At 37.6% G+C, this 26,434-nt stretch overlaps 1 protein-coding gene across 1 annotated transcript; it reads right to left on the bottom strand.

Annotated features, from left to right (window-relative positions):
* Positions 1-1,045: 1,045 nt before the first annotated feature.
* Positions 1,046-26,054, bottom strand: LOC132097682 (CTTNBP2 N-terminal-like protein). The gene is made up of 5 exons (XM_059503554.1): positions 25,924-26,054; positions 14,348-14,455; positions 5,253-5,483; positions 3,345-3,452; positions 1,046-2,670 (listed from the first exon to the last, which is right to left on the bottom strand). Exons 1-5 carry the CDS (start codon positions 25,927-25,929, stop codon positions 1,372-1,374), a joined length of 1,752 nt encoding a protein of 583 aa, XP_059359537.1. The 5' UTR covers positions 25,930-26,054; the 3' UTR covers positions 1,046-1,371.
* Positions 26,055-26,434: the final 380 nt, after the last annotated feature.

Here is a 26,434-nt window from a genome sequence, read left to right as displayed (position 1 = left end):
ACTTTCACACTGCCAGTAATTACCTGGAATATGTGCCTGCGTTCACACACAACCCGTAAAGGTCCCATAAGGATACATGACATCACGATGTTACGTGTAATGTACGAGTTGAAAACGCTAGGCACGTTTACTTTCTCTTAAGCTAGCGAACGATCTCAGCTACAGCATGGAAAGTGAGGAACTAACTGATCTCTGCTTCATTATAGTTTACACATATATTTTTCATTGCAAACACTGATCTGCCTTCAAAACACCTGGTAAAAAAGTTGAGCGATAACGTGCATCATCTCTACGACACACGGGTCAATCCCGTAATCAATCCGGGGACATGTTTGCATTCACACAGAAGGCAACCCGGCGATGTTCCTGCAATTTTCCGGGTCCAATGTGCAGTGTGAAAGGGGCTTATGATTAGCTGGTTTAGAAGTGTTTGATCTGGGTAGGGTAGGTACAGTAGGTGACCCTCTAAAATCAGAGTTAGAAAACCTTGGAGAAAACAAACAAGGTACACTAGAGCAGAGTTAACCAAGCTACCTTCATGCAGAGCACAGTTCCAACACAACCTCCCTTTTATCTTCAAGTAATCCTAAACACCTTGGCTAGCTGGTTCAGGATTGTTTGATTAAAGTTAGAGCAAAATTCTGCAGAAAGGTAGTTCTCCAGAAGAAGGATTGGCTGCCCTTTCAGATCAGTGGTTTTCAGTCCCACAGTATTGTATCATTCCATATTCTGGATGTCTTTCTTTACCACATTTGCTCATTTGTAAATGATCCAAGACCTGAACTGGTTCAGATAAGGAGACATCCAAAACAAGGTACTTAAATGGACTGTTCCCTGAGTTACCGTCTTCTGCCGTGATGTTCAGAGAAAGCACGTGCATGCTGAACGTAAACAACTATCATTACATTGATTACTTTCTGGGGTACACTCCAAAATGGCGGAAGATGGTAACTTGGGAAGAATAATTGCTGAATAAACTGTTATTATTGTTTTCTTTGCGCACAAAAATAACTGATGTCACAAGGGCTATTTTACCGACCTCCTTGCTACGTTTCTGTGCATTGATCATGGTAATTTCATTGCTGTCTATGGAGGGTCAGAAAGCTCTCAGATTCCATCAGAAATATCTTAATTTGTGTTCCAAAGATGAATGAATGTCTTTCAGGTTTGTAATGACATGAGGGTAAGTAATTAATAACAGAACTTTCATTTTTGGGTGAACTATCCCTTTAAGGACAAGAATTGACAAGTATTAGATGACAAGGTTAAAGGGTTAAAATAAAAGAACCTTGAGGTTCTCAAGAGTGCTATAGATGCCATTGGATGGAATGGAGTGGAGAAGGCTAAGAACAGGTGTGAACTCCAGGCTGGTTAACTAGATGACGACATGACCAAGTCAAGCTCTTTTGCATCTTCCTGACCACTGGTGAGACCACAGCTCCCAGAGAGCTCAGGGAAGTGGCTGGCCCTGCCAGAAGGAACAGGTGAGCCAGGAGACTGGTTGACACCCTGCTTTTTAGGAGGAACAGGGGCTGGATTAATCTTTTCCGCCCTAGGAATAATTGGTGAGCGGATTCCTGGTGAAAGAACCCCTGGGCTCTTCCCTGTCGGCGAAGAGGCTGCGGCCAGGCTGCGGTAATCAGTGCCAAAGGGAGAGCTGTTGGACGGAGATGGTTTACTTGTTGCTTGTTGGCTCGTGAACCGTGACAGCACCTGAGTGACAGTGTTGCGGGCAATCTGCTTTGCAGTAGAATTGTCTGGAGTAGTAGGAGCAGCTGCAGTAGGAGACAAGTCTCGAGGCGAGTGGACAATAGATGCTCCATGATGCTGCTCTGCCTCAGCTTGCTGCTGAAACTTGTGGCGTGCTGCTTGGAATCGCTGGTTGATGCTGGCCTGGTAGGAGGATGGATAGGTCGGACTAGAGCAGCCTATAGAGGCCAGACGCTTGGTTAGTACTGGGGAAGAGCAAGGAGATGAGCTAAGGGAGGACGAGGCAGGACTGCTGGGGGAGAGACACTGCAAGGCTCCACTTCCTCCAGGGTGCACTACCCAATTGTCTGCTGATCCCACTTCCTTGCATCTCTCGTCTGCTGGAGACTCTGGTTCTCTGGGAGTGTGGTGGCCATTTAGCTTGGGTTGCGGAGATGATTTAGATGCAATGACTTTGCCATCGACTTCTGTTTGACTAATAAGAGGCGTGATCCCTGTGGTTGCTTTCTGCAGAGTTTTTACCTTTTCTTCATCGTCTTTTTCCAGTGCCGCCTTTTCTCTTTCTTTCATTTCTTCCAACTCTTTTTTTAGGCTATTGAACTTCTCCAAAAGCTCCAGATATCGTTTTTCTTCCTTCAGTAGTTTCCCTCTCATCTGCTCACGCTCTGTATCCAATTCAGCTAGCTTTCTCTCAGCTCTCGCCTCTATCTGCTGAGCATGAGCGTGTTCGCTCTCCAGCTCTCCCTTTAGGGATTTGATGATATTGCTCTCCTGTTCCAGCTGGCGGCTGAGCTCTGCAACACGCTGGCTCTCCTTCTCTGCCCGTGCTGTAGCCTTCTGACATTCTTTCGCCAGTGTCGAGGATAACTGTTGCTGCTGCGCTAAATCCTCCTCAGCTTGATTCGACAGGACTGACCGCTCATGTTCTAAACGCTCGACTTGAGCCCTCTCAAACTCCAGCTGTGAAGAGGAAAAGCAAGAGATGTCACTTTAAAAATTCAAAGATATTAGTAAACTCAGAGGGTTAATAAGACTACGCAGACTATATCAAAAATGCATCATACAACTGTTCTTGAAAATATCTTGTTCACTTGCTTGTTTCTGCCTCAAACAATACTTATCAATATCTTTAAGACTTCAGGACCTTACAAGCATACAGAATGTGTGAGAGCTATGGTCAAGCAACCAAAAAAGTAAGAGTGTGTGTGTGTGTTTGTGTGTAAGTAAGAGAAACTCAGGGCAGGGCAGGGCGAGAAGGGCCTTTTACATAATACTGCAGTCTGTACTTTGACCTTAACATCACCTTATCCTAGTCCCATAAAAAAACACAAAAACACCATGGAATGCACACACACACACACACACACACACACACACACACACACACACACACACACACACACACACACACACACACACACACAAAGGTGGACAGACTCTTATGCACCATAGTCCATAAAACAATGGAGCCTTTCCTCTGTAGAAAAGACATCTGCGGCAACAGTTACACAACAAAGCCACACAAATTCTGCTGGCACAGGGTGCTGTGATTGCTTTTATTTTGCAGTTTATGTTGTATTTATAATGCCACAGTTTGAGCATGTGTATATATTTTGGTGGCGTTGCCTGGTTACCTGTTGCAGAAGTCTGTCTCGTTCCTTCTCCAGCATGGCAGTGATGTCATCACCCGCAGCATTGTCTTGAGCACGCCGTCGTTTCTCTTCTTCTAAATCTGCTATTACCTACAGGCATGCACACATTCAAACATCAGCTCACGAAAGATGACTAATTATGACTACACCACCTAATAAACTGTGGCCATACATTATATCATTTGAGTTAATAACGTTTGAGTCAAATTAAATCAGTCACATTATGTTTCTTATGTTTATGGGCATAATTAACATAGAAGCAAAAAAATAAAGAGTGTATGGTCAGAAGATCAAACATTGCTATTCAGAGATCTGAACCCTTTCAAAATATGACTCACCCAATGTACATAACAGAGAGAATAGTTGTTTAATTTTGGATTAATCTTTCATACAATGTTGAAATAAATGAAATTAAATAAAACCTTTTTTCAAAGAACTGAATGAACCAGTTCCATAAGCATACATTTCAGTACATTCAGTTTTGAATACAGTATTAGTTACTTTTTATTAAAAGTAATACGTTATGTTACTTTTGCTATACTTTTTAAATCTGGGCTGGGCTTGCTCTTTTGCTTTTAATATAAACACTTCTATTTTTGGCAAATGTAAAAGCCCTTTCACACCAAAAGCCTCAGGCTGAAGGAAATATAAATTCACGTCTGTACAGAAGAACACTGAAGAAGAAAGTTCAACGCTCTTCAGCAATAAAAAAAGAAAAAGATAATGTTAGTTTATCTTGTGTAATTTTTGCTTATTAGTATGGTTTAATTGGATCATCAAAGGTCAGCAGCAAATAGATTTAATAAAATGGGATTAAACACATAAAGTATATTTGTATTAACACATTTAATTATAGCAGCTTTGAGCCATATTCTGAGTTGCTTTTAACTATTTTTATTAATTTTGAGGAGAACTAAATGATTTGTTTTTTATTTTATTTTTTTTTGAGTGAGATTAATTATTGTATGTTCACATTTATTCTATAACTAAAGTAACTTCTTACTCCTGAATTCACTCAACAAGGGGACAGGAGAGATTTCAATCAATAAATGGGAAAAAAAGTATCTGGCATTACTTATTTGAAAAAAGTAACTCAGACATTTTCTTGTAAAATAAAAAGTAATGCGTTACATAACTAATTACCTGAAAAAAGTAATCTGATTACATTACTCACATTACTTGTAATGCGTTACCCCCAACACTGAATGGACCACAAAACCATAGCCAACATTGCATTCTTTTCAGCCAAAAATCATTAGGATATTAAGTCAAGATTATGTTCCATGAAGATATTTTGTAAATTGCCTACTATAAATATATCAAACTTAATATTTGATTAGTAACATGCATTTCTTAAAAGTTTATTTGGACAAATTTAAAGGCGATTTTTTTTCAATACTTGAATTTTATTGCACCCTCAGATTCAATATTTTCAAATACTTGTATATTGGCCAAATATTGTCCTATCCTAACAAACCATACATCAATGGAAAGCTTATTTATTTTTCAGATTATGTATAAATTTAAATTTCAAATAATGTACCCTTATTACTGGTTTTGTTGTCCAGGGTCACAAATAAAAGTACTTACATGGAGCTTTGATAGCAAAGCCATAGAAGAACCATTTTTGGGTCCTTAAAGAACCATTATAGTGAACAATTCTTAAAATAACCATTTTCTTTGTGTTAAGAATATTTTCAAAATCTATACATCCTGTTTTCACTATAAAGAACCTTTTGTGGAATGGAAAGATTTCATGGCTTTTAAAGGTTGTTCATGGAACCACAGGGTGCCCATAAAGAACCTTTATTTTTAAAAGTACAGCCTTCACATAGGAGTCTAAAAATACAGCCTAGGTAGGCAGCTCTGATCTCAGTCTTTGTCTCTCACCCGTCTGTGTCTCCTCTCTGCAGCAGCGAGCTGTTTCATCATTTTCTCCTTCATGTTGGTGCAGTGGGCCATCACTAGCTTCAACACGCCCAGCGGGTTCAGACACATAGGACTCTGCTCTCCATCATCCTGAGCCTGAGCCAGCTCGCTGTCTCTCAGCAGAGCTATGAAGGGGTCACGAAGGCTGTAATGTCCATATCGTTCTTGTACAAATGCATCTCTCTGTTGTGCCTAAAAAATGTCAAAGGTAGATAGGAGAAGATAAGAATAAGTGACTGGTTTCTGTTGTGATTACACAGCAAGTTCACAGAATGACTGATTAATACCTAACATTATGTTTGCATATGGGCCATGTGTTTTTATGAGAAACATAAACAGAAAACAGGATTTCTAAACACATTGTGATGCAATTACAGATGGTCACTATCAGATCTATTTTCACAAGACATAATCACAGCCCTGACCCCTCCTCTGCAGGCAGGTGTTAAACCTCCCCTGGGCTGAAGAAATGAAGAGGGGGGCTCACACCACAAAAGGCCCAGCTGTAGGGGGTGTTGTTCACTAGTCATTGTGCATGTGTGTACTTGTGTGAGGGCTGAAACGGGGGGCAGTGTGACTAATTTAGGAGGGATGGGGTGGTTTTACGAAACAGATCAGCAGATGGGAGACACAAGCACACTAAATTCAGGACTGGAATAGACATGTGGTTTATTTTCTGGAACCTGCTGTATTCCTCTGCCCTTTAATGCTGTTCCTCCATCCGCTGCATTCTTCTGTTTCAAATCATAGCTATTTCAAATTGGTCAATTGCTCTCCTCAAAAAAAAAAGAAAGAAAAAAAAGGTAAAAAGTAAAAATACTAGTACCACTATTAGTCAACATTTAAATTTCATAGTATTGTGTGTAAAAGTATTGTATATATATATATATATATATATATATATATATATATATATATATATAATGTATTGGCAGTAGCAAGTCTTGGTACTTGCTGTGCTGCAGAACCAGCAGCAGCATTGCAGATCTATTCTATCAAGACCAAATACATTAACATTGTCACGTACATTACCATGCCAATCCCTTTCGAGGGCTGTAATGACTGAAATATATATATATATATATTGATACTAAAAAGAAAAAATTGTAAGACAGTGACTTGGTTCTATCTATCGGCTGTTGAATGTATGGAGGCAGATTTAACAGCGAGCTTGCAGCCGATTATAAGAAAGCTTAAAGGGATAGTTCACCAAAAAATGTATTTGTTGTCATTAATTACTCACCCTAATGTCATTCCAAACACATAAGCTTTCTGACCCTGTATAGACAGCAAGAGAACTACCATTCAAGGCCCAGAAAGGTAAAAACAAAGATAAAATAGTCCATGTGACATACATTTTATGTGTTTCTTTGTGAACAAAGACAACAGGGTCTATTGAGGGTCAGAAAGCTCTCAGATTTCATCAAAAATATCTTAATTTGTGTTCTGAAGATGAACGAATGTCTTACAGGTTTGGAACAACATGAGGGTAAGTAATTGAGTTAATGACAGAATTTTAATTTTTAGGTGAAATATCACTTTAAGCTGACTAAATGATTAGTGAATTCCAGCATACATAATCAGAGATAAATCTGTCATTTTACTGGAAGATCCAGTTGTCATTTTGATTAACAATTACACACACACACACACAAAAAAGATATGCACAGATTTTTTGACCCCAGTTAACAACAAGTATAGAAAATAGATAGGGTGAATATTAATTCAAATCCAGCTTTTACTTTACCTCATATGATGAAGGCAAAGGTCATCTAAATATAAAAATAGATGGAATGACAATTAAATGCACATTTACAAACTAATATGCCATATTGGTGAATTCGGGTAAATAAAAATGTCTAATATACAATATGATACTGTGAATTACAGGCGAAGAATCATGAACTCATCAGGCTAACGTATAGATGACGCATACACATTTGGAATTTTCACGAGCACGCCTTGTGTCCTCCTTAAACACACCAATGCAAACAAAAACATAGACTTTTATCTCCTTGATCACAAGTAATATTTAACCAACCAGACTTCAAGAGACCTCAGCTTCCGCCGTTTGCATGGTTATTATCTGTGATAATTCAGTCTGAGACTCAAAGTCTTTTAATAATCACAGAGAATCACAGAGGGTGTGGTGTGTACTGGGTGTGAACATCGGCATATTGATCAACACAATGCAGCAGATGTAACCACAACAACCATTTAAATCCAGGCTGTTAACACTAACATACATTTTCTGTTGATCAGTCTCTCTGTATCAAGCAGAAATTCATATTGTAATTACGTCTACAATGAAGCAGTGTGAGTGTGTTAAGTGTGTCTCAGACCACCAGGCTGGATAGTTTATTTGTTTAACTTCAGCTTTAAGCAGTGTTGCATACTACTCAACATCATTATAGAAAATTACAGTCCATTTCCAGCCATAGAGGCTTTCATCTGTGGCCCTGCTGGCCCCTGAGTGACCTTATCCAGAGATCAGAGAGCGACACAACCGAGGGAAACAGATGAGACAGCAACAAGACAAACATCCACTATTAGTACTGCTCATAGCCTCATACTATGGGTTATATATTTGATCTAATACACTAACAATTACATTTTGGGCTGTAACTCACCCTACACAATTTGTGCAACAGACATAAATGATATGATATGAAGAATGATTTACTTTGGCAAAAGAGCAAAGAACCACCTGGAACACTTTTGCAAATGCAAAGCACTGTCCAAACATACAATATTTCGATATATAATGAATTCTAAAAGTTCAGGGTCATAAAGATTTAATTTTTTATGAAAAAAATTAGTAAATTTTCCAGCAAGTATACATCAAATTTATCAAAAGTGGCAATACAACATTTATGAAAACATTTATGACATGAACTCTAAATGGCGCAGGATGATGGGTCATTAATGCAAATTGATGATACTCATAGCATTAAACTACTTGGCACAAGCTGATTGTTTCATGTTACATTCGCAGCCAACGAGCTTACTGCTTCACATTTAAATGGCTGGTTAGCATTCACTAAAGCAGTTTGCAGTGCGCTTTCAGAGATCCTCTGAAACCCTCCACCTTCCCCAGCTCCACCTGCATAGATCTGTTATGGGTTATTATGCTGTTTGTGCAACAGCAGTATAAATAGTCACAGCACTGTATAGTTCCTGTACTTGCTTTGCAGCAGCAGCAGCAATGATATACAACAATAACTACTTTTACCACTTTATTTATTTGTATATTAAATAAATATGTTTGCTAAATGAATAAATGAATACGTCAAATGTACGATATCAGATATCAGAACGATTTCTGAAGGATCCTGTAACACTGGGATCCTGTGATTCAGTTTTCATCACAGGAATAAACTACATTTTAAATAATTGAAAATGGCTATTTAAAATTGTAGTAGTAATACTTTATAATATCTGTTTTTACTGTATTTTGATCAAATAAATGCAGCCTTGGTTAGCATAAGAAACTTCTTACTGACACCAAACTTTTGAATGGAAATGTATCTTTTTTTATTTGACACATCTGAATTAAATATTTGACTTCTTTATTAATATAATAATATTTTCTGGTTGTAAACAAAGCTTTGTTGACTGTCTCTCTTCACATCCAGACCAGACACACACCCACACAAACAATAACAGGGACAGACAGCACTTACACAAACTAGCAAATTCCTTTCCCACCAGAAATCCAGCTACTATATGTAGGCCTGTCAGTATAAAGATGTTTAGTTTGAAAATACTAATTTCTCTACACTATTAAATATTTCACAGTAAATTACTGGAACGGTTGCCATACTTACAGTAACAGCCTATACCCTAATAGCTCTGCAGTTAATTACAGTTCAGGACATCCTGTAATATATAATATATTACTTGAGTCAGCACAGCCATTTTTTGTTGTACATTTGTAGGTGGACTGCAACAGAATTGCAACTCAGTAGCCAGAACTTCCTCAAAAGCTGACATACAACTTAAGTTTGCAAAAGAGTTTATTGGTAGAAAAAAAAATGAGAATAGAAGGTTTCTAAACATAAGACATTCAGATTGAATGATTTAACTTACTATCTTAGCTCTAAATAATAACTATTTATATAATCCCTTTAAGACCCACTGCTCATCCAAGGATAATTTATTTGATTATTTACAAGCAGGGGCTTATGGGTATTCCCGCACAGTGGGGTCTCAGTGCAGCATGATTCAGTTATTTTAGTTTTTTTGGTAATTTATTGACTAAATATATTATTTTACTCTGTGTGTGTTGCTGTGAGATTAGTCATATATATATTCAGGACAGACAAGGACGCTCTTTGTGCTGTTGCTGTTTTTAATCAAGCTCTTGCTGATCTGAGGTGCTTACCATCGGAGACAGAGTGGAATAAGGAGACTTCCTGGAAGGAAGTTCACACAGAAGGAATCTTAGATCCCTCTAATCAACCCACAAACACACACTCAGGGCAATTCAGAAGTTTTCTCTGTGAGTGAGTGTGTGTGTGGAAATGAGTCACATTTCTAAGGTAAAACACGGGCTAGACATCCTCTCTATTAGGACAAAACAAACAAACTGGCTTGTTTAGTCTGTTTGGACTGTGATTTTAACTGGGAATTCCCTATTCATGAAATTCCCCTTTCAGAGACCTGTGAACAGACCTGATCATCCTTTATAAGACTAAGATGATGAAACGGCGAGTGAGTGAGTCATACTAATGGCTGGTTTCCCGTTTTAACCACCAGCCCTCGGGATACTGGCTTCTCCATTACATCAGAATGAGCCATGGGAAAATAACTCAGAAGGTGGAGCAAAAAGTGCTGCAGTTGATCTGGAGGCTTTCAAAATATCTAACGTGACTGACACCATTTTGATAGCATGCACTGCTTCACTACGGCCGGGATATACAGGAGATTCTGAAGGAACTGAAGTGTGCGCACACATACATTTACATACACACACACACACAACGCAACATTCATGATCAAAGACTCAAGCCCAAAGGGCCTCTCAAGGTTCCATCTGTGACTAAAGCCCTTACTGCCCAGGAAGAAAGTCAAATGAAGCTTTTAAAGACACTGACAAAGACACACACACACACACACACACACAAACACACACACTTAATATCTTGCCAAGGGCTGAGCAGTAAAAGAGGCACGCTTACACACTAAGGCTTTGTGCTGACAGGAGGCAAAAATCTGATTTCATAAGTCTGCCTGAAATCTGTAGACCGCAAACAAATCGCAAACAAAACAACAACAAAAAAAAAAAACATGTCAATGTGTTATTTGCAATCTGATAATAATCAGGACATTTTCACTGAATTTCACTGTACTGAATTGTAAATGTGTCAATAAGTCAGTGGTTTTGGACAGGTAAATAAGGCAGATGCACCAGACACTGCTGACAATATCCTTCCAAGTAGTAGTGAATTTACACTATTGTTAAAAAAAAAAAGACAGAAAGAAAGAAAAACTTTTTTTTTTTCATCAAGAATGCTTAGAATGAATCAAAAGTGGCAGTCAAACCTTTAATATTGTTACAAAAGATGTCTATTTTAATAAATGCTGTTCTTCGGAATGTTCTATATCAAAAAATCATGCAAACAAAAACTTTTATAAATAAAATTACCCCAGCAATTACGGGGCCAAGCACTCCAACGGCAAATTTAGGAGCTAAGCATGGCATGAAGGACCATACCAAATGCAGCAGTGAGCAATTACAGCAATTTAAGAATGATTGTAATTGAAATGGCTGAAAAATCATAAATACAACCACTAGAAATATGATTAAATGGCTTATCACGTTTGACCAAGAGGTGGCGCTGTTATCAAATCATTTTGGCGATGACAATGGTACACACAAAGTTTGGTGTCAATATGCCAAAGCATTGCAGTGATATAGGCTGAAGTGTCATTTTGGCATGATGCCTCAAATTTGTCGTGGTGGTATGCGAAAAGGTTTTGTCTATCGACACAAAATCCATAACTTTTTGTCAGCACAGTCTGTAGATCATCTGATTCGAATTTGGTGAAAATCAAACCTACGGTTGATGAGGAAATTGAAAAAGTCGGTTTTCAACATAAATCAAAATGGCGGACCGGAAGTTCAGCTTACACTGGCATATTTGGTATCTATGTTGTCGGCATAACACAGGGAATACTTTGAGACCAGTGTCATTGCAAAAGGCTAATGCATTAAAAAGTTATTAGCATTTATAAAAGTGTAATTATTCATGGTTAGTTAATGGTTTATTATTAATGGAAGTTTGGCCAATTTGGGAATAATTGGATTCGTGTTCTCGGCATGACGCAAAGAATATAGGGAGACCATTTTAATTTCAATAGTCTAATTTATTCAAAAGTTATTAGCATTTTTTAGATATTTCATTATAACTCTTGACCACAAGGTGGCGCTGCCACCGAACTTTTTGAGTACCTTCAGGGCATGGAGCCGAATATTTTTGTAATTATTTTCGTAACAATACGATAATGCATTCAAAAAATACAGCATTTTAAAACATAATTCAAAATGGTCGACGCCTAAAATGTCTGACAGGGGAAATCTGGATATCATTCGACTCAACGTGACTCACTGAATCTAAAGAGACCAGTTGTGTGATTTTTGGCCAAACCATTCAGAAGTTATAAGCCAAAATATGCATTTTTCATATCTCCTGACCACTAGGTGGCGCTGTGTCGAAACACTGCAGGTAGTCTCAGGTCATGATTATTATAACACACAAAGTTTGGTCTCAATATGCCAAAGCGTTGTCGAGAAATAGCCTCACATGCATTTTTGCGTGCTTTTCATCAAATTTGTTCACGTGTCATTCGAGAACAGTTGGACTAATCAACTTGAATTACATAACTTTTTGCCAGCATGGTCTGAAGATGATCTGAGCCAATTCTCGTGAAAATCGGACTAACCATCTAGGATGAGTTCGAAAAAGTAGGTTTTTCAAAAATGTTGGAGTTAAATCGACTTGGCATGAGCCAAGGATTCAGAGGAAAAAAGAATTATAATTTTCTGGCTTAAGGTTCAAAAGTTATTAGCATAAAAATATTGAAACTTTGGACAAGTGGTGGCGCTAGAGAGTTGGATTAAGGAATTCAAATTTGATGTAGTTAATGTTGGGACTGTCCTCTATCAGTGTGCCCAATTATACAACTTTCCCGAAATCGGTTCTATGGGCTGCTATAGACTTGCGGCGGAAGAAAAAAATTACGCTAACGGATACAATAGGTGCCTTGCACCTTCGGTGCTTGGCCCCTAATAAAGCAGCACACTTTTGTATCATATTAGAAATATATAGCATATTAAAAGGATTTCTGAAGGACACTGAAATCCAGCTTTGCCATTACAGGAATAAATTTGCGTAAATTACCAACTTGGCTATTGTCTGACTAAACGGTTTCCGACAGAACTGTAAAGCAGATCATTGGCAAAATGACCTTAAGATTGAATTTGGAAACCAAATCAGATTTGTGCACAGTGTGAAAAAAGCCTATTCATGTATATAAGATGTTGACAACAAATCACTGTAAAAAGTACAGATGTGTCTGTAAAAGAAACTATGCATTGTGAATACACAATAACCAAAAAGCTTCTCTGTGTTGTTTTCAATGTCCCACAAACTAATCTCATACTCAAGTGCAAAGAGTCAGCAGCTGATCAGCAGGTAACAGTGAGACACTTTAGTGGCTGAGCCCCTCATCTCATGTTTCCATCTCTCCTACACACACCCCCGAGCTCATGTGAAGCTGCTGTACTCTGTTATTAACGGCGTGTTAACTCTTTAACTACAGCATAAGACAGAATAATTACAGGCCTAACAAAACACACACACACACACACACTATATATATCCAGAGGGAACACTGTGGGCTCCTGTTGTGTGTCAGTATGAGTACACGTAAAAATGAACTTCATTTGTTCTTGTTTTGAGGAGTAAAGACTCAATTGAGCGCAGCTGATTTAATTTGTGTGCTTATCAAAGCATAAAATGAAATGGAAGATGGAGAATTAAGTGAGTAATGATAAAGAAAGCTGTAGGGCTGGGCTCTGTGCTAACACCTGTTTAAGTGTTAAGAAGTAACAACTTTTTTTCGAGATAACATTTTTACATAAATTGTTTTTAGCTAATATGTTATAAATAAAATATATTGATAATTAATTATTTAATTAATAATTAATTTTTAATAATTTAATTAATAATAAATTAATAAAAACTTTAAACAGCTGAAAATGTTTAGGGTAAGGGGATAGAAAATATAGAATAGATAATATGTATCAAAAAAATTATATCTATGGAATGCCCCCACAAAAATGTGTGTGTTTTACAGGAATAGCACTGCCTGCCATTGTTCTCCTGTCTGCCTCTTTCCTGAGTACCCCCGACACACTTCCTGTGGTTCCTGACCACTAGTCCACACTAAACACTGATCATATAATGCCTGTTACATAACACAAATCTATACACATACAGAGCTGAGGAGTATGTGTAAAAATATAACATCTGAAATCTCACAACTGCTCAAAATTCACATTTATTAAAGCTGAAATATGTCATTTTTTCAATGCAATGTTTTCTCCTATCCCAGCTTTATATGCAGACACAACTACAAGAAAGCCTACAACTAGTCTATAGGTTGTTCCCCTAAACACTTGTTGTTCTATGACAACTCGCTCTCAACTAGCCCCAAGCAGCAACATTAACGAGTTTAGGGCAAGTTTAGAGTTTTTGGTTTGTAGGCAGGGTAAGTGCAAGGGAAACTTGTTTGGCCACAAGCTTTGGCAACATGCTAAAACATGCTAAGCCAAGCTAGAAAAAAGTTAAAACATGGTAAAAATGTGCTCAAATGTGTTAGCAATACCTAATACAATGCAAAAATGTGCTATCAACATACTAGTTGCATGTATTGCAAGTTTTTTTTACTTGTTCTCTGTTGGTTCCTTTCTTATTTCTTGCCAAACTTTACTTTATTCTTGACACAGTTCAGCTATACATGCATGCATGCATGTGTGTGTGTGTTTTTACCCTGAGTGTGTGTATGACTACATCTTGTGCTTCCAGTTCTCCTTCCAGAATGCTGAGCAGCATCAGAAGTTCAGCTTTACTGAGAGTCTCCACATTCATCCTGCTGCCCTGTAACAAACAAACAGATGAATTCAGTGTCTGGGCCCTGAAGCAAAACCGCTGATTTACAGGTCTGCCGATATAAGTCAATGTTTTAGCAGGTCATGTACTGTATAACTGTACTGAGACCAATGTAACAGGATCATACCACACACACACACACACACACACACACACAGATCAAATTCTCTGGCCTAGAAACGCAATAAAGTTCCACACATTTCATCAGTGAATCACTCTTGATCTGAAATGACATTTGTGTGAGTCTGGCATTCATGAACATTAAAACACATGCACAGCAGTGTTCGGCGTCTCTACATTGTGGTCTGGCTCTCCATCAGACCACATAAACACAGGAAGCTATTAGCATATCAGCACAGAGGTCTCCAGTGAACGAGTTCAACTGCTGTACTGTAACGGATTCCCTCAGTCTAGTCACACACACACACACACACACACACACACACACATACACACACACACACATTCAGGGTGTTTGAATGCTCTTGTGAATAATTTCTCTGTTTACTGCAAGTGACACAGACAGATCTGGATTCGGCTGCAGTGTAATGGATGGATGGATTTCTTAACCATTAAGGTTTGGCTTGGTGTGTCTGGGTTCTTATTTCCATTTATATTGGAGTGTATGTGAGCAGAAGGACAGAGGAAAACCTGCCAAACACCCAAACCCAATCTGTGTGACCACTGATTTATAAAATATTTGTGCAAATTATGATCATTCTGTATAATTAGCCTACTCCCTTAACCCACAGCTGAACATCATCATCATCAACAATGTTCGATTGAATGACTAACGTTCTAAGGGTGTAGAACAATTTTCATAATTGCACAGTTAGTTTCAGGTTTAATGACCACATTGCAGCTGAATATTTTTCCACATTGTTTCCTGACAATATACTTAAATGTGTTGTGATAAACATATATTAATGTAGTAACTGTGGTATAATTGATGAAGAACAGAAAATGAATGCACCTCTCAGGTGTAACATCCACTACATGTCACGCCCCTGGTCTCATTAGGGTGTGTTTTCCCTCCATGTGTTCCATGTCCCATCTTAATTGTTTCATTCCTAGCACCTGTGTTGTCCCAATCAACCTGCCTTTATAAGCCGTGTCCTTTCAGTTCAGTGTTGTCGGGTCTACCAGTTACAAGTCAAGTACGTGTGGCTTCCTCCGGTTCTCCATGTTTGGATTTATCCCTGTGTTGGATTAATAAAGACTATTTCGATGATCCTCAGTTCCGTGTTCCTTCCAGCAGCATACATAGTGTGACACGTCATGTTGTGGCTTTATTAGCATTTATATTCAGAATCATTACCAGTGGTGTTGTCAAAAGACCCGGTACTTCGGTACCAAGTCAGTACTAAAAAAATTAAAATGTGACGGTACCAGGTTTCTTTAAGTACCGGTAGTACCGAGGACCCGTTCAAACCCGGTTCTGGATGCATACAGCGCTATGATTTCCACGAAAGCAGAACACGCGGACGGAATCTCAAAATCCAGTTATGAAAATGAAACTTACATTTTAATATGGACAGTCACGGAATTTGTCAAGGTTAGCATAAATTAATCAAATAAAATCTCCATATGGACCAGTATCTGTAAATGTTAAGCCGCAAAAGTTGGTTGAAATCTGCATCCTGCATGTTCTGCGCGTCTCTGTGTGAATGAATGAATGGTTTGTTTACTACATAGACTGAAGTGCATGACGCTTGCAATAATGAGGACATACAACATCACCAGAACTGTTCTGAGTCACTTCACAAGCATTGTACCGTTTCATTTGAGTAAAACCAGTGTCAATTTAAAGGTATTCACGGAAAACCGTCAAAACAGCCTCTACATTGCGAGTAAATCACTCGCATATGTGAATAAATTTTACTAAGGGCGAGTAAATTATGTCTATTGTTAGCCATTGGCTAATTCTTAGATTTTACTCGCCAGTGTGTGTGTGTTCGAGGCTATTATAAGATTGGCGCAGATATATTTTCACTCGCTGAACACTGAGCGCTTCAGAGTTCTCTCTCCATCAAGCGATCTGTACTTTTCAATTCGTCTCAATGGACGCACAGTACACCTGTATTTGCCTTTTTTACTGTCTATGGTATTTGCCGAACTGTAAACTCTGTGTGAAGGAGCACGACTCGCCGTCCCTTTGCTGATAGCTCTGTTTCTCACACATGCAAAGAGAGAGAGAGCGAGAGTCTTACCACGCTGTATCGACATGCTACATGTAAACTATATTCTTTGTTGTCTTCTCCTGTCAAAATAATGTAGTTCATTTAGAATTATTCATGTTTTCGAACAAGCAGAAGATATGCCGGTTTCTCCGGTAGTGGGCGGAGCTAATGCGCAAATGGCAATTTCATTGGCTGGCGCTCATCTTTTACCGTCCCTGTTTTGATTTCAGCAAATCAGTTCGACCGAACGCAGACAACATGATTAATATTCTTGAACCCAGCAGCTCATCAATCCATAGTGCATTGTATATTGTTAGTATGGTAGTAGAATTAGTAGTATTATTATCTTTTAATAATAATTATTATGATCTATTACTATTTTTTTTTTTACAGAAACCCTCAATGAACAAAAATGTCTTAAGCATCACCACCAGTCTTAAGTTCAGATAAATGACAAATATGCATTCATTACAAATTCATTTTTACATAAAGGCATTGTGCTAGAAATATTACTATTATTTTGTAAAATGTATGTGATACTGCTACTACTGTTAATTAAAAATTAATCACACAATATGTCTTCCATGTTTTAATTTTAATAGCAAATCCACTTTATTTACCAAAAAATAAAATGTGTTTAAATTTCATAAATTAAAAGAAAAATTAAATTTGGGTGAAACTTGTTTACTGTTTTTCATAATTATATTACTTGTAGAAGAACTTTAAACACAATTTTAAATAAGTATAAAGAATGGCATTGGTTTTATTTTTAGTGATAAAAAGTTTTTTTTTTAAATTAGCATATTTTTGTGTTTTGTTTTGGTACCGAAATTGGTACCGAGAACCGTGGATTTTCACTGGTATCGGTACCGAATACTGAAATTTTGGTACCGTGACAACACTAATTACCAGTTATTTATTACAAAGTACCATTCAAAAGTTTGGGGTCTTTAAGATTTTTTTAATGTTTACGTTTATCCAAGGCTGAATTTATTTGATAAAAAATACAGCAAAAACAGTGATATTGCGAAATGTTCATACAATTTAAAGTAACTGCTTATATTATTAATATTTTAGAATGCAATTTATTCCTGTAATGGCAAAAGTTGAATTTTCAGCATCATTACTCCAGTATTGAGTGTCACATGATCCTTCAGAAAGTATCTGAAAGTATCATGCTGATTTGATGTTCAAGAAAAGTTCTTATTATTATCGACGGTGAAAAAGGTTGTGCTGCTTAATATTTTTGTGGAAACCATGATCTTTTTTTCAGAATTCTTTGATGAATAGAAATAACAAAAGAACAGCATTTATTTGAAAAAAAAAAAAAAAAAAAAAAAAAAAAAAAAATATATATATATATATATATATATATATATATATATATATATATATATATATATATATATATATATATGAAATATATATATCTTTATAACATTAAAATTGCCTTTATTGTCACTTGATCAATTGCTGATTTTTTTCTTAAAATAAAATCTCACTGACCCCAAACTTGTAAATGGTATTTTATATAAAATAATGTAGAATATGATATGTTAGGAGCAACTGCTTACTGATGTGCACAAATCATACATCTTATTTTTATCACATAGCTTTAAAACCTTTCACAAGGACTTTTTCAATCAATCCCAGAATCAAAAACCTAAATAAATGTGTCTTTCTTAGGTGTTTTTGCCCTAAGACAATTTAATCAGATCACTTATTATTCAATTTGGTTACATGTCAGTGTGTTACTAGGATGACAAGTATTCTATTATTTCCTTCTATTGAATAGAAAGTTGCACAGCTTGACCACATTTAATATAATCTCAGGTCAATGATGTCATTCAGACATTACTATCCCACTGTGGATGGGGGCTGTTAATAGAGCCAGAGTATGTGTGTCTGTGTGTGTTAAAACTGGAATTCACTTTTATAACTCACACAGTATTACCACTGGAGTTTGTGTGTATGTGTCTGGTTTGATAGGCTATACACCTAATATTTGCATTAAACCATGGATAAAGAACCTGTTATTTTCTTAGTTAAGAGTTGCATGTTCGGTTTTATGACATCATTGACTGACGCTTTTATAAATTGCTCTGGTATTAATGGTGTGACCACAAGTGACCACATCAAATGCAAACAAATACATAAACACTTACACAGACAGAGACACAAACCGCCTAAAACATCTTATCTTTTCAGTTTGTGTCTAAAGGGTCGGTAAACCCATTATTTACATCCACTCAATCTATATAGGAAACAGACAGCATTATTATTCCCGAAAGAATCTTCATCCTGCAGCATCCGGTAAAAACACTATCCGTGCAGATCACAAGTGCATCCTTCCTGGCTTCATTTCCTCTCAAGAGGACCTATAAAAGCCACATGCACTTATATTGTTTGTGTGAGAGTTGGACAAACACAGGTATGACAAGTGAGAAATGAAACACTGCAGCTGACAACCTTCCAACAACAGAATCTGCTCAGGTTCTATCACCATTTGGATTAGGAAATACTGTCTGTAATAATTTTATGTTTTATTCAAAATGCCAAATCACTGGCTGTCACATCAGTTGGACTTCTGTTTGGTTTATTAAACACAATTATACATCAGGTCATTGGAACCAGAGTCCTCTTGCATGCTTAACAAAACCTGTAGCAACAGACCAATATTTTTTTGTTCACAGCATGATGGTTTCGTCTGGCCAGAGGAGAACTGGCCCCCTGACTGAACCTGGTTTCTCCCAAGGTTTCTTTCTCCATTTCTGTCACTGATGGAGTTTTGGTTCCTTGCCACTGTTGCCTTTGGTTTGCTTAGTTGGGGACACTTAAATTTCTGGCAAAAATTGTCAGCTTGATTGCAGAGCCACTATCTGAACTGAGCTGGCCGATGGATGTTTAATCTCAACTAGCCAGGATATGTCATATTAAAGCTATATGTGAGGTAAAAAGAGTGATATTTATTACTTTATACTTTATTCTCAAGAACAAGATGGGCATGATTCATACACTAATCATTTGGACCAGTTATTTAAACTACAGATTCACTGGAAAGATATGACTTTAAAGTATGGACCATATTCATGTGATTTTATCAGTGCTTGAAAATGAATAAATGCACGGAGAAAAGAAGACTATATCCCATCTTTAAACTTCCTCCTTTTGTGTTCCACAGAAGATAAAAAAATGCATACAGTTTTGGGATGACATGATAATGAGTAAACAATGACAACTAGATTATTATTTAGCTTGAACTGCCTTTACAGCATCTTATGCTTCTGTAAGAACAGACCTTTTCTCTTCTCTCATCTCACTGAAAACTCACTAAACCTCAGACTTAACCCACAGCTGCTGAGGGTAATCCTTAAAAGAAACATCAGACCACAGCATAATGTCAGCTTGCTTAATGAATCATTAGCAGTAATGAGAGAGCGGGACATGTGTCAGATTGGTGTGTGGTTCACGGCACCGCTCTGATGCTGTAACCCCACATTAAACCTGTACAAGCCCAATAAAACCATTATCTGGCAACAAACACAATCTTCACACAGCCACAGAGAGTGTGAGAGCGGGAAAAAGAGAAACACTATATGGATTACACAGACCGAAAGGAATTCCAGGAATTCACCCCCCCCCCCCCCCCACACACACACATTAATCAAATATTAACAGAAAGAGACTCCAGACGAGACTGTAATGCATACTAATTCATCTTGACTATATTAACAGCTGATCGAGCATCTGCTTCTCCCTGTCACTGATACATCTTATTAACAACTTCAACAAATTCGAGATTCTGAAGCCGTATTCAGATCATAGAAAACAACAACAAAAAAATAGCACCATGCAGATGATTTCACAATGGGAGCTATTGTATAACACTTGCATAAAAGCAAAATGCAGTGATTTGGCACATTATAGTAACCCCAAACCCATTAACCCAAACCCATTAACCCAGCACAAACGAGGTCAACATACTGTATCCTAAACTCTAAACTGAAGCGCTGTGTTGAAGCGCTGTGTTTTTATTAAAGAGTTTGGTGATTTTACATCTGAGTTAGTTCTGGCTGCAGATAAAGTTTTAATAGTTGGTGATTTTAATATCCATGTTGATAATGAAAACGATGCATTGGGATCAGCATTTATAGACATTCTGAACTCTATTGGTGTTAGACAACACGTTTCAGGACCTACTCATTGTCGAAATCATACTCTAGATTTAATACTGTCACATGGAATTGATGTTGATGGTGTTGAAATTATTCAGCCAAGTGATGATATCTCAGATCATTATTTAGTTCTTTGCAAAATTCATATAGCCAAAATTGTAAATTCTACTTCTTGTTACAAGTATGGAAGAACCATCACTTCTAACACAAAAGACTTTTTAAGTTATCTTCCTGATGTATCCAAATTCCTTAGCATATCCAAAACCTCAGAACAACTTGATGATGTAACAGAAACTATGGACTCTCTCTTTTCTAGCACTTTAAATAAAGTTGCTCCTTTACGCTTAAGGAAGGTTAAGGAAAACAGTTTGACACCATGGTATAATGAGCATACTCGCACCCTAAAGAGAGCAGCCCGAAAAATGGAGCGCAGCTGGAGGAAAACAAAACTAGAGGTATTTCGTATTGCTTGGCGGGAAAGTAACATATCCTACAGAAAAGCATTAAAAACTGCTAGATCCGATTACTTTTCTTCTCTTTTAGAAGAAAACAAACATAACCCCAGGTATTTATTCAATACAGTGGCTAAATTAACGAAAAATAAAGTGTTGACATTTCCCAACACCACAGCAGTAATGAGTTTATGAACTACTTTACTTCTAAAATCGATATTATTAGAAATAAAATTGCAACCATTCAGCCGTCAGCTACAGTATCACATCAGACAGTGCACTATAGACCCCCTGAGGAACAGTTCCACTCATTCTCTACCATAGGAGAGGAAGAATTGTATAAACTTGTTAAATCATCTAAACCAACAACATGTATGTTAGACCCTATACCATCTAAGCTCCTGAAAGAGGTGCTTCCAGAAGTCATAGATCCTCTTCTGACTATTATTAATTCCTCATTGTCATTAGGACATGTCCCCAAAACCTTCAAACTGGCTGTTATTAAGCCTCTCATCAAAAAACCACAGCTTGACCCCAAAGAACTAGTTAATTATAGACCAATCTCGAATCTCCCTTTTCTGTCCAAGATACTAGAAAAGGTGGTATCCACACAATTATATTCCTTCTTAGAGAAAAATGGTATATGTGAGGATTTCCAGTCAGGATTTAGACCGTATCATAGTACTGAGACTGCTCTCCTTAGAGTTACAAATGATCTGCTCTTATCATCTGATCGTGGGTGTATCTCTCTATTAGTTTTATTGGATCTTAGTGCTGCGTTTGACACAATTGACCACAACATTCTTTTGCATAGACTTGAACACTTTGTTGGCATCAGTGGAAGTGCATTAGCATGGTTTAAATCGTACTTATATGACCGCCATCAGTTCGTAGCAGTGAATGAAGATGTATCCTATCGATCACAAGTGCAGTATGGAGTACCTCAAGGCTCAGTACTAGGGCCGATACTCTTCACGCTTTATATGTTACCCTCGTCAAGTCTACCCTTGTCAAGTCTACTAAGTCTACTTGTCTCAAAGGAGCACCAGGACAAGACCACAGGAAACAGATGATTCTTCTGCACAATCTGACTTTGCTGCAGCCTGGAATTGAACTACTGGTTTCGTCTGGTCAGAGGAGAACTGGCCCCCCAACTGAGCCTGGTTTCTCCCAAGGTTTTTTTCTCCATTCTGTCACCGATGGAGTTTCGGTTCCTTGCCGCTGTCGCCTCTGGCTTGCTTAGTTGGGGACACTTCATCTACAGCGATATCGTTGACTTGATTACCCTTTATATCATCAGGAAACATGGTGTTAGCTTTCACTGTTATGCTGATGATACTCAGCTCTATATTTCTTCGCAGCCCGGTGAAACACACCAATTTGAAAAACTAATGGATTGCATAGTCGATATAAAAAACTGGATGACGAGTAATTTCTTACTGCTAAATTCTGAAAAAACAGAGGTGTTAATTATAGGACCTAAAAACTCTGCTTGTAATAACCTAGAACACTGTCTAAGACTTGATGGTTGCTCTGTCAATTCTTCGTCATCAGTTAGGAACCTAGGTGTGCTACTTGATCGCAATCTTTCCTTAGAAAGCCACGTTTCTAGCATTTGTAAAACTGCATTTTTCCATCTCAAAAATATATCTAAATTACGGCCTATGCTCTCAATGTCAAATGCAGAAATGTTAATCCATGCATTTATGACCTCAAGGTTAGATTATTGTAATGCTTTATTGGGTGGTTGTTCTGCACGCTTAGTAAACAAACTACAGCTAGTCCAAAATGCAGCAGCAAGAGTTCTTACTAGAACCAGGAAGTATGACCATATTAGCCCGGTCCTGTCAACACTGCACTGGCTCCCTATCAAGCATCGCATAGATTTTAAAATATTGCTTATTACTTATAAAGCCCTGAATGGTTTAGCACCTTCGTATTTGAATGAGCTCCTTTTACATTATAATCCTCTACGTCCGCTACGTTCTCAAACCTCAGGCAATTTGATAATACCTAGAATATCAAAATCAACTGCAGGCGGCAGATCCTTTTCCTATTTGGCGCCCAAACTCTGGAATAACCTACCTAACATTGTTCGGGAGGCAGACACACTCTTGCAGTTTAAATCTAGATTAAAGACCCATCTCTTTAACCTGGCATACACATAACATACTAATATGCTTTTATTATCCAAATCCGTTAAAGGATTTTTAGGCTGCATTAATTAGGTAAACCGGAACCGGAAACACTTCCCATAACAACCTATGTACTTGCTACATCATTAGAAGAATGGCATCTACGCTAATATTTGTCTGTTTCTCTCTTGTTCCAAGGTCACCGTGGCCACCAGATCCAGTCTGTGTCCAGATCAGAGGGTCACTGCAGTCACCCGGATCCAGTACGTATCCAGACCAGATGCTGGATCAGCACCTAGAAAGGACCTCTACATCCCTGAAAGACAGCGGAGACCAGGACAACTAGAGCCCCAGATACAGATCCCCTGTAAAGACCTTGTCTCAAAGGAGCACCAGGACAAGACCACAGGAAACAGATGATTCTTCTGCACAATCTGACTTTGCTGCAGCCTGGAATTGAACTACTGGTTTCGTCTGGTCAGAGGAGAACTGGCCCCCCAACTGAGCCTGGTTTCTCCCAAGGTTTTTTTCTCCATTCTGTCACCGATGGAGTTTCGGTTCCTTGCCGCTGTCGCCTCTGGCTTGCTTAGTTGGGGACACTTCATCTACAGCGATATCGTTGACTTGATTTCAAATAAATGCACAGACACTATTTAACTGAACAGAGATGACATAACTGAATCCAATGATGAACTGCCTTTAACTATCATTTTTGCATTATTGACACTGTTTTCCTAATGAATGTTGTTCAGTTGCTTTGACGCAATGTATTTTGTTTAAAGCGCTATATAAATAAAGGTGACATTGACATTGACATTTTACTGAGCATAGCTTCCTCATTGCTGCAGATTTGCGGTTCTGAAGTAAATTTGTATAGAGTGGGCATCAAACAAACCACCCAGTGGTTACTAAGGTGACAAACCATGACTTCAGACTTCTGCTGTCATTGACATTATTGCTAAAAAGATCATTCCAGCACTTTCTCATTTGCCCACAATGTTTATTGTTCTAAGCACTGATTTACTTACAGCTAAATCTTACTTATTTACTTACTTACAGTCTTTGACGTTATATGGGCCACATTCTCAAACTGAAGGAAAACTGGCCATTAACTGGATACATTAGACCTAAAGGAAAATCTGCAAAATAAAGCAAGCTCTTCTTTGGTGTAATTACGTCCTGACCCAAGAGAATGTCTTGAACCCAGCTCTCAATTGACTGATTCTGACATGCCAGTCAAAACAGAGCATTTCACTGCATACAGGCTAGACCACATTTTTGCTCTTCAACCACTGACAAACACTCACATGTCTGCTTGTTTAAAAATCACTGCTTATTTGATTCAAATAAACACATCAACTGAGCGATTACATTCAGATTAACATTTTAACAAATGTGTCCAAATCTCAGGCAAACGTATCTGAAAGCAAATCCATTACGAGAAAAAAAAGTTTTGCAGATTCTTAAACACTGGCACAAAGAGTGCTAAAGATCAAGGATAAACGCTATCACAAAATCACAAAAACAATGTGTCAAATATTTTTACCTATATGAGCTAGTTAAACTCATAGTATGTGAAAATGGGAAGAGGGTGAGGATTGGTACTTTGTGCAGATATTATGTACTGTATGTGCATTGTGCACGTTTATACATTCATTTTTTTTTTTCATAAATATCTGGTGTTGACTAAAACTACACACACAGATATAAGCCTTATAACATATATTAAATAACCTAACCTAAAGTACACAGCAAGTACATTGACATTAGTAATAGTTCTTTAAAATATACACATTTAACTGCTTTTCTTAAGTTAATATATATTTGAATTCTACCTATTCTACCTATTCTGATTATCCAAGTGAAAGTGTTGCCGTTTCAGGAACTAATAATGGCAGGTGAAGATCTGTCCCATGTTTTAAGAATCAGTGCATGGTTAATCTTTTATAAGCTGCGTGATTAGCAATAAGAGCCATAAATCCAAGTCCTGCTTAGCAAAAAAAAGCACTTCTGTGGATATCAGGTTTCCTGTTGGACACAAAGCTTTCCTTTCAGTGTTTTAAAAAAATCACTCTGAACATTTGCTGCTAAACAGGCAAATCAGTGCACTTCTCAAATATGTGAAGAACCAACTATCAGATGTCTGACATCAGCCCGTACAAACAGAAACAGGGACAAAAGACTGTTTGTAACACTGTGTTATATAGCATTTAGTGAACATACAATAAAGCTCATACAAATAATTATCTAGTTGTATCTAAATCCATAAAAACAAGTCTAGTGATGCTGCATTAAGTGCACGAGTATGAAAGAATACTGTGTGGCTAAGAAATCAGTGTTTATCATATTTAAAACCGATGTGCACATGTCATAATATAGCGAGATAATGTACTGGAAATCTATCCTGGGATCTCATGAGATTCACTCTTCCACTCCAGCACACTCTCCAGTTCACATTCACGCCCTCTATCATTTTCAAAAAAAGAAAATTCCATGAAATATTAATTGTTTTACCTTCATATGTGTTTTTATTTGCTCATCAGTCCTCGCGGTCAGAATTATCCCAGTTCACGGAGTTATTTCTCACTTTCGCTGCTGCTGGTCGTGCTACTGTCCCGGCCGAAAATATGTACCGCTGCCACTGACAGATCGTTCAGCCAATAGGCGGAGAGCCCTAGCCAGAATGATCCGTTCGGATTGGATGTTATGATGTAAGGGGAGGAGCTAAGTAAGCGTCGGTTCAGTGTCTTTGTCTACGGTTGTTTATTTTGCATGCAGTTTATTGTAGTGATTTGAGTACATTACTGTTCAAATGCCAGGGTCTCTTTAAATGTACATTTTAATTTGTATCGATAACTATGGACACATTACTCGTTTGTGAGGTAAATGTTTTTCAGACATTCATGAAATATTAATGTAAAACATGCTTACTTTTTATAAAAACAAAATATTGATGATATTTTCAAGCGTAAAAACATGTATAGATTCCTCAGACCCGATACGTATTACTCTCTAATGCAACCGG

The sequence above is a fragment of the Carassius carassius genome, chromosome 21, assembly GCF_963082965.1.
Source record: "Carassius carassius chromosome 21, fCarCar2.1, whole genome shotgun sequence".
NCBI classification, from domain to species: domain Eukaryota; kingdom Metazoa; phylum Chordata; class Actinopteri; order Cypriniformes; family Cyprinidae; genus Carassius; species Carassius carassius.
The sequence above is the reverse complement of the archived record's forward strand: the minus strand, read 5'-3'. Positions and strand labels throughout refer to the sequence as shown.

What these genes read in the sequence shown, in the direction of transcription:
- LOC132097682 (XM_059503554.1), bottom strand. An exon ending in TAGTCATACACACACTCAGG is followed by an intron (nt 5,484 to 14,347) that starts GTAAAAACACAC and finishes GACATTTTTTAG; the next exon opens with GCACAACAGAGAGATGCATT. An exon ending in GAGACAGACTTCTGCAACAG is followed by an intron (nt 2,671 to 3,344) that starts GTAACCAGGCAA and finishes TCCTCTTCACAG; the next exon opens with CTGGAGTTTGAGAGGGCTCA.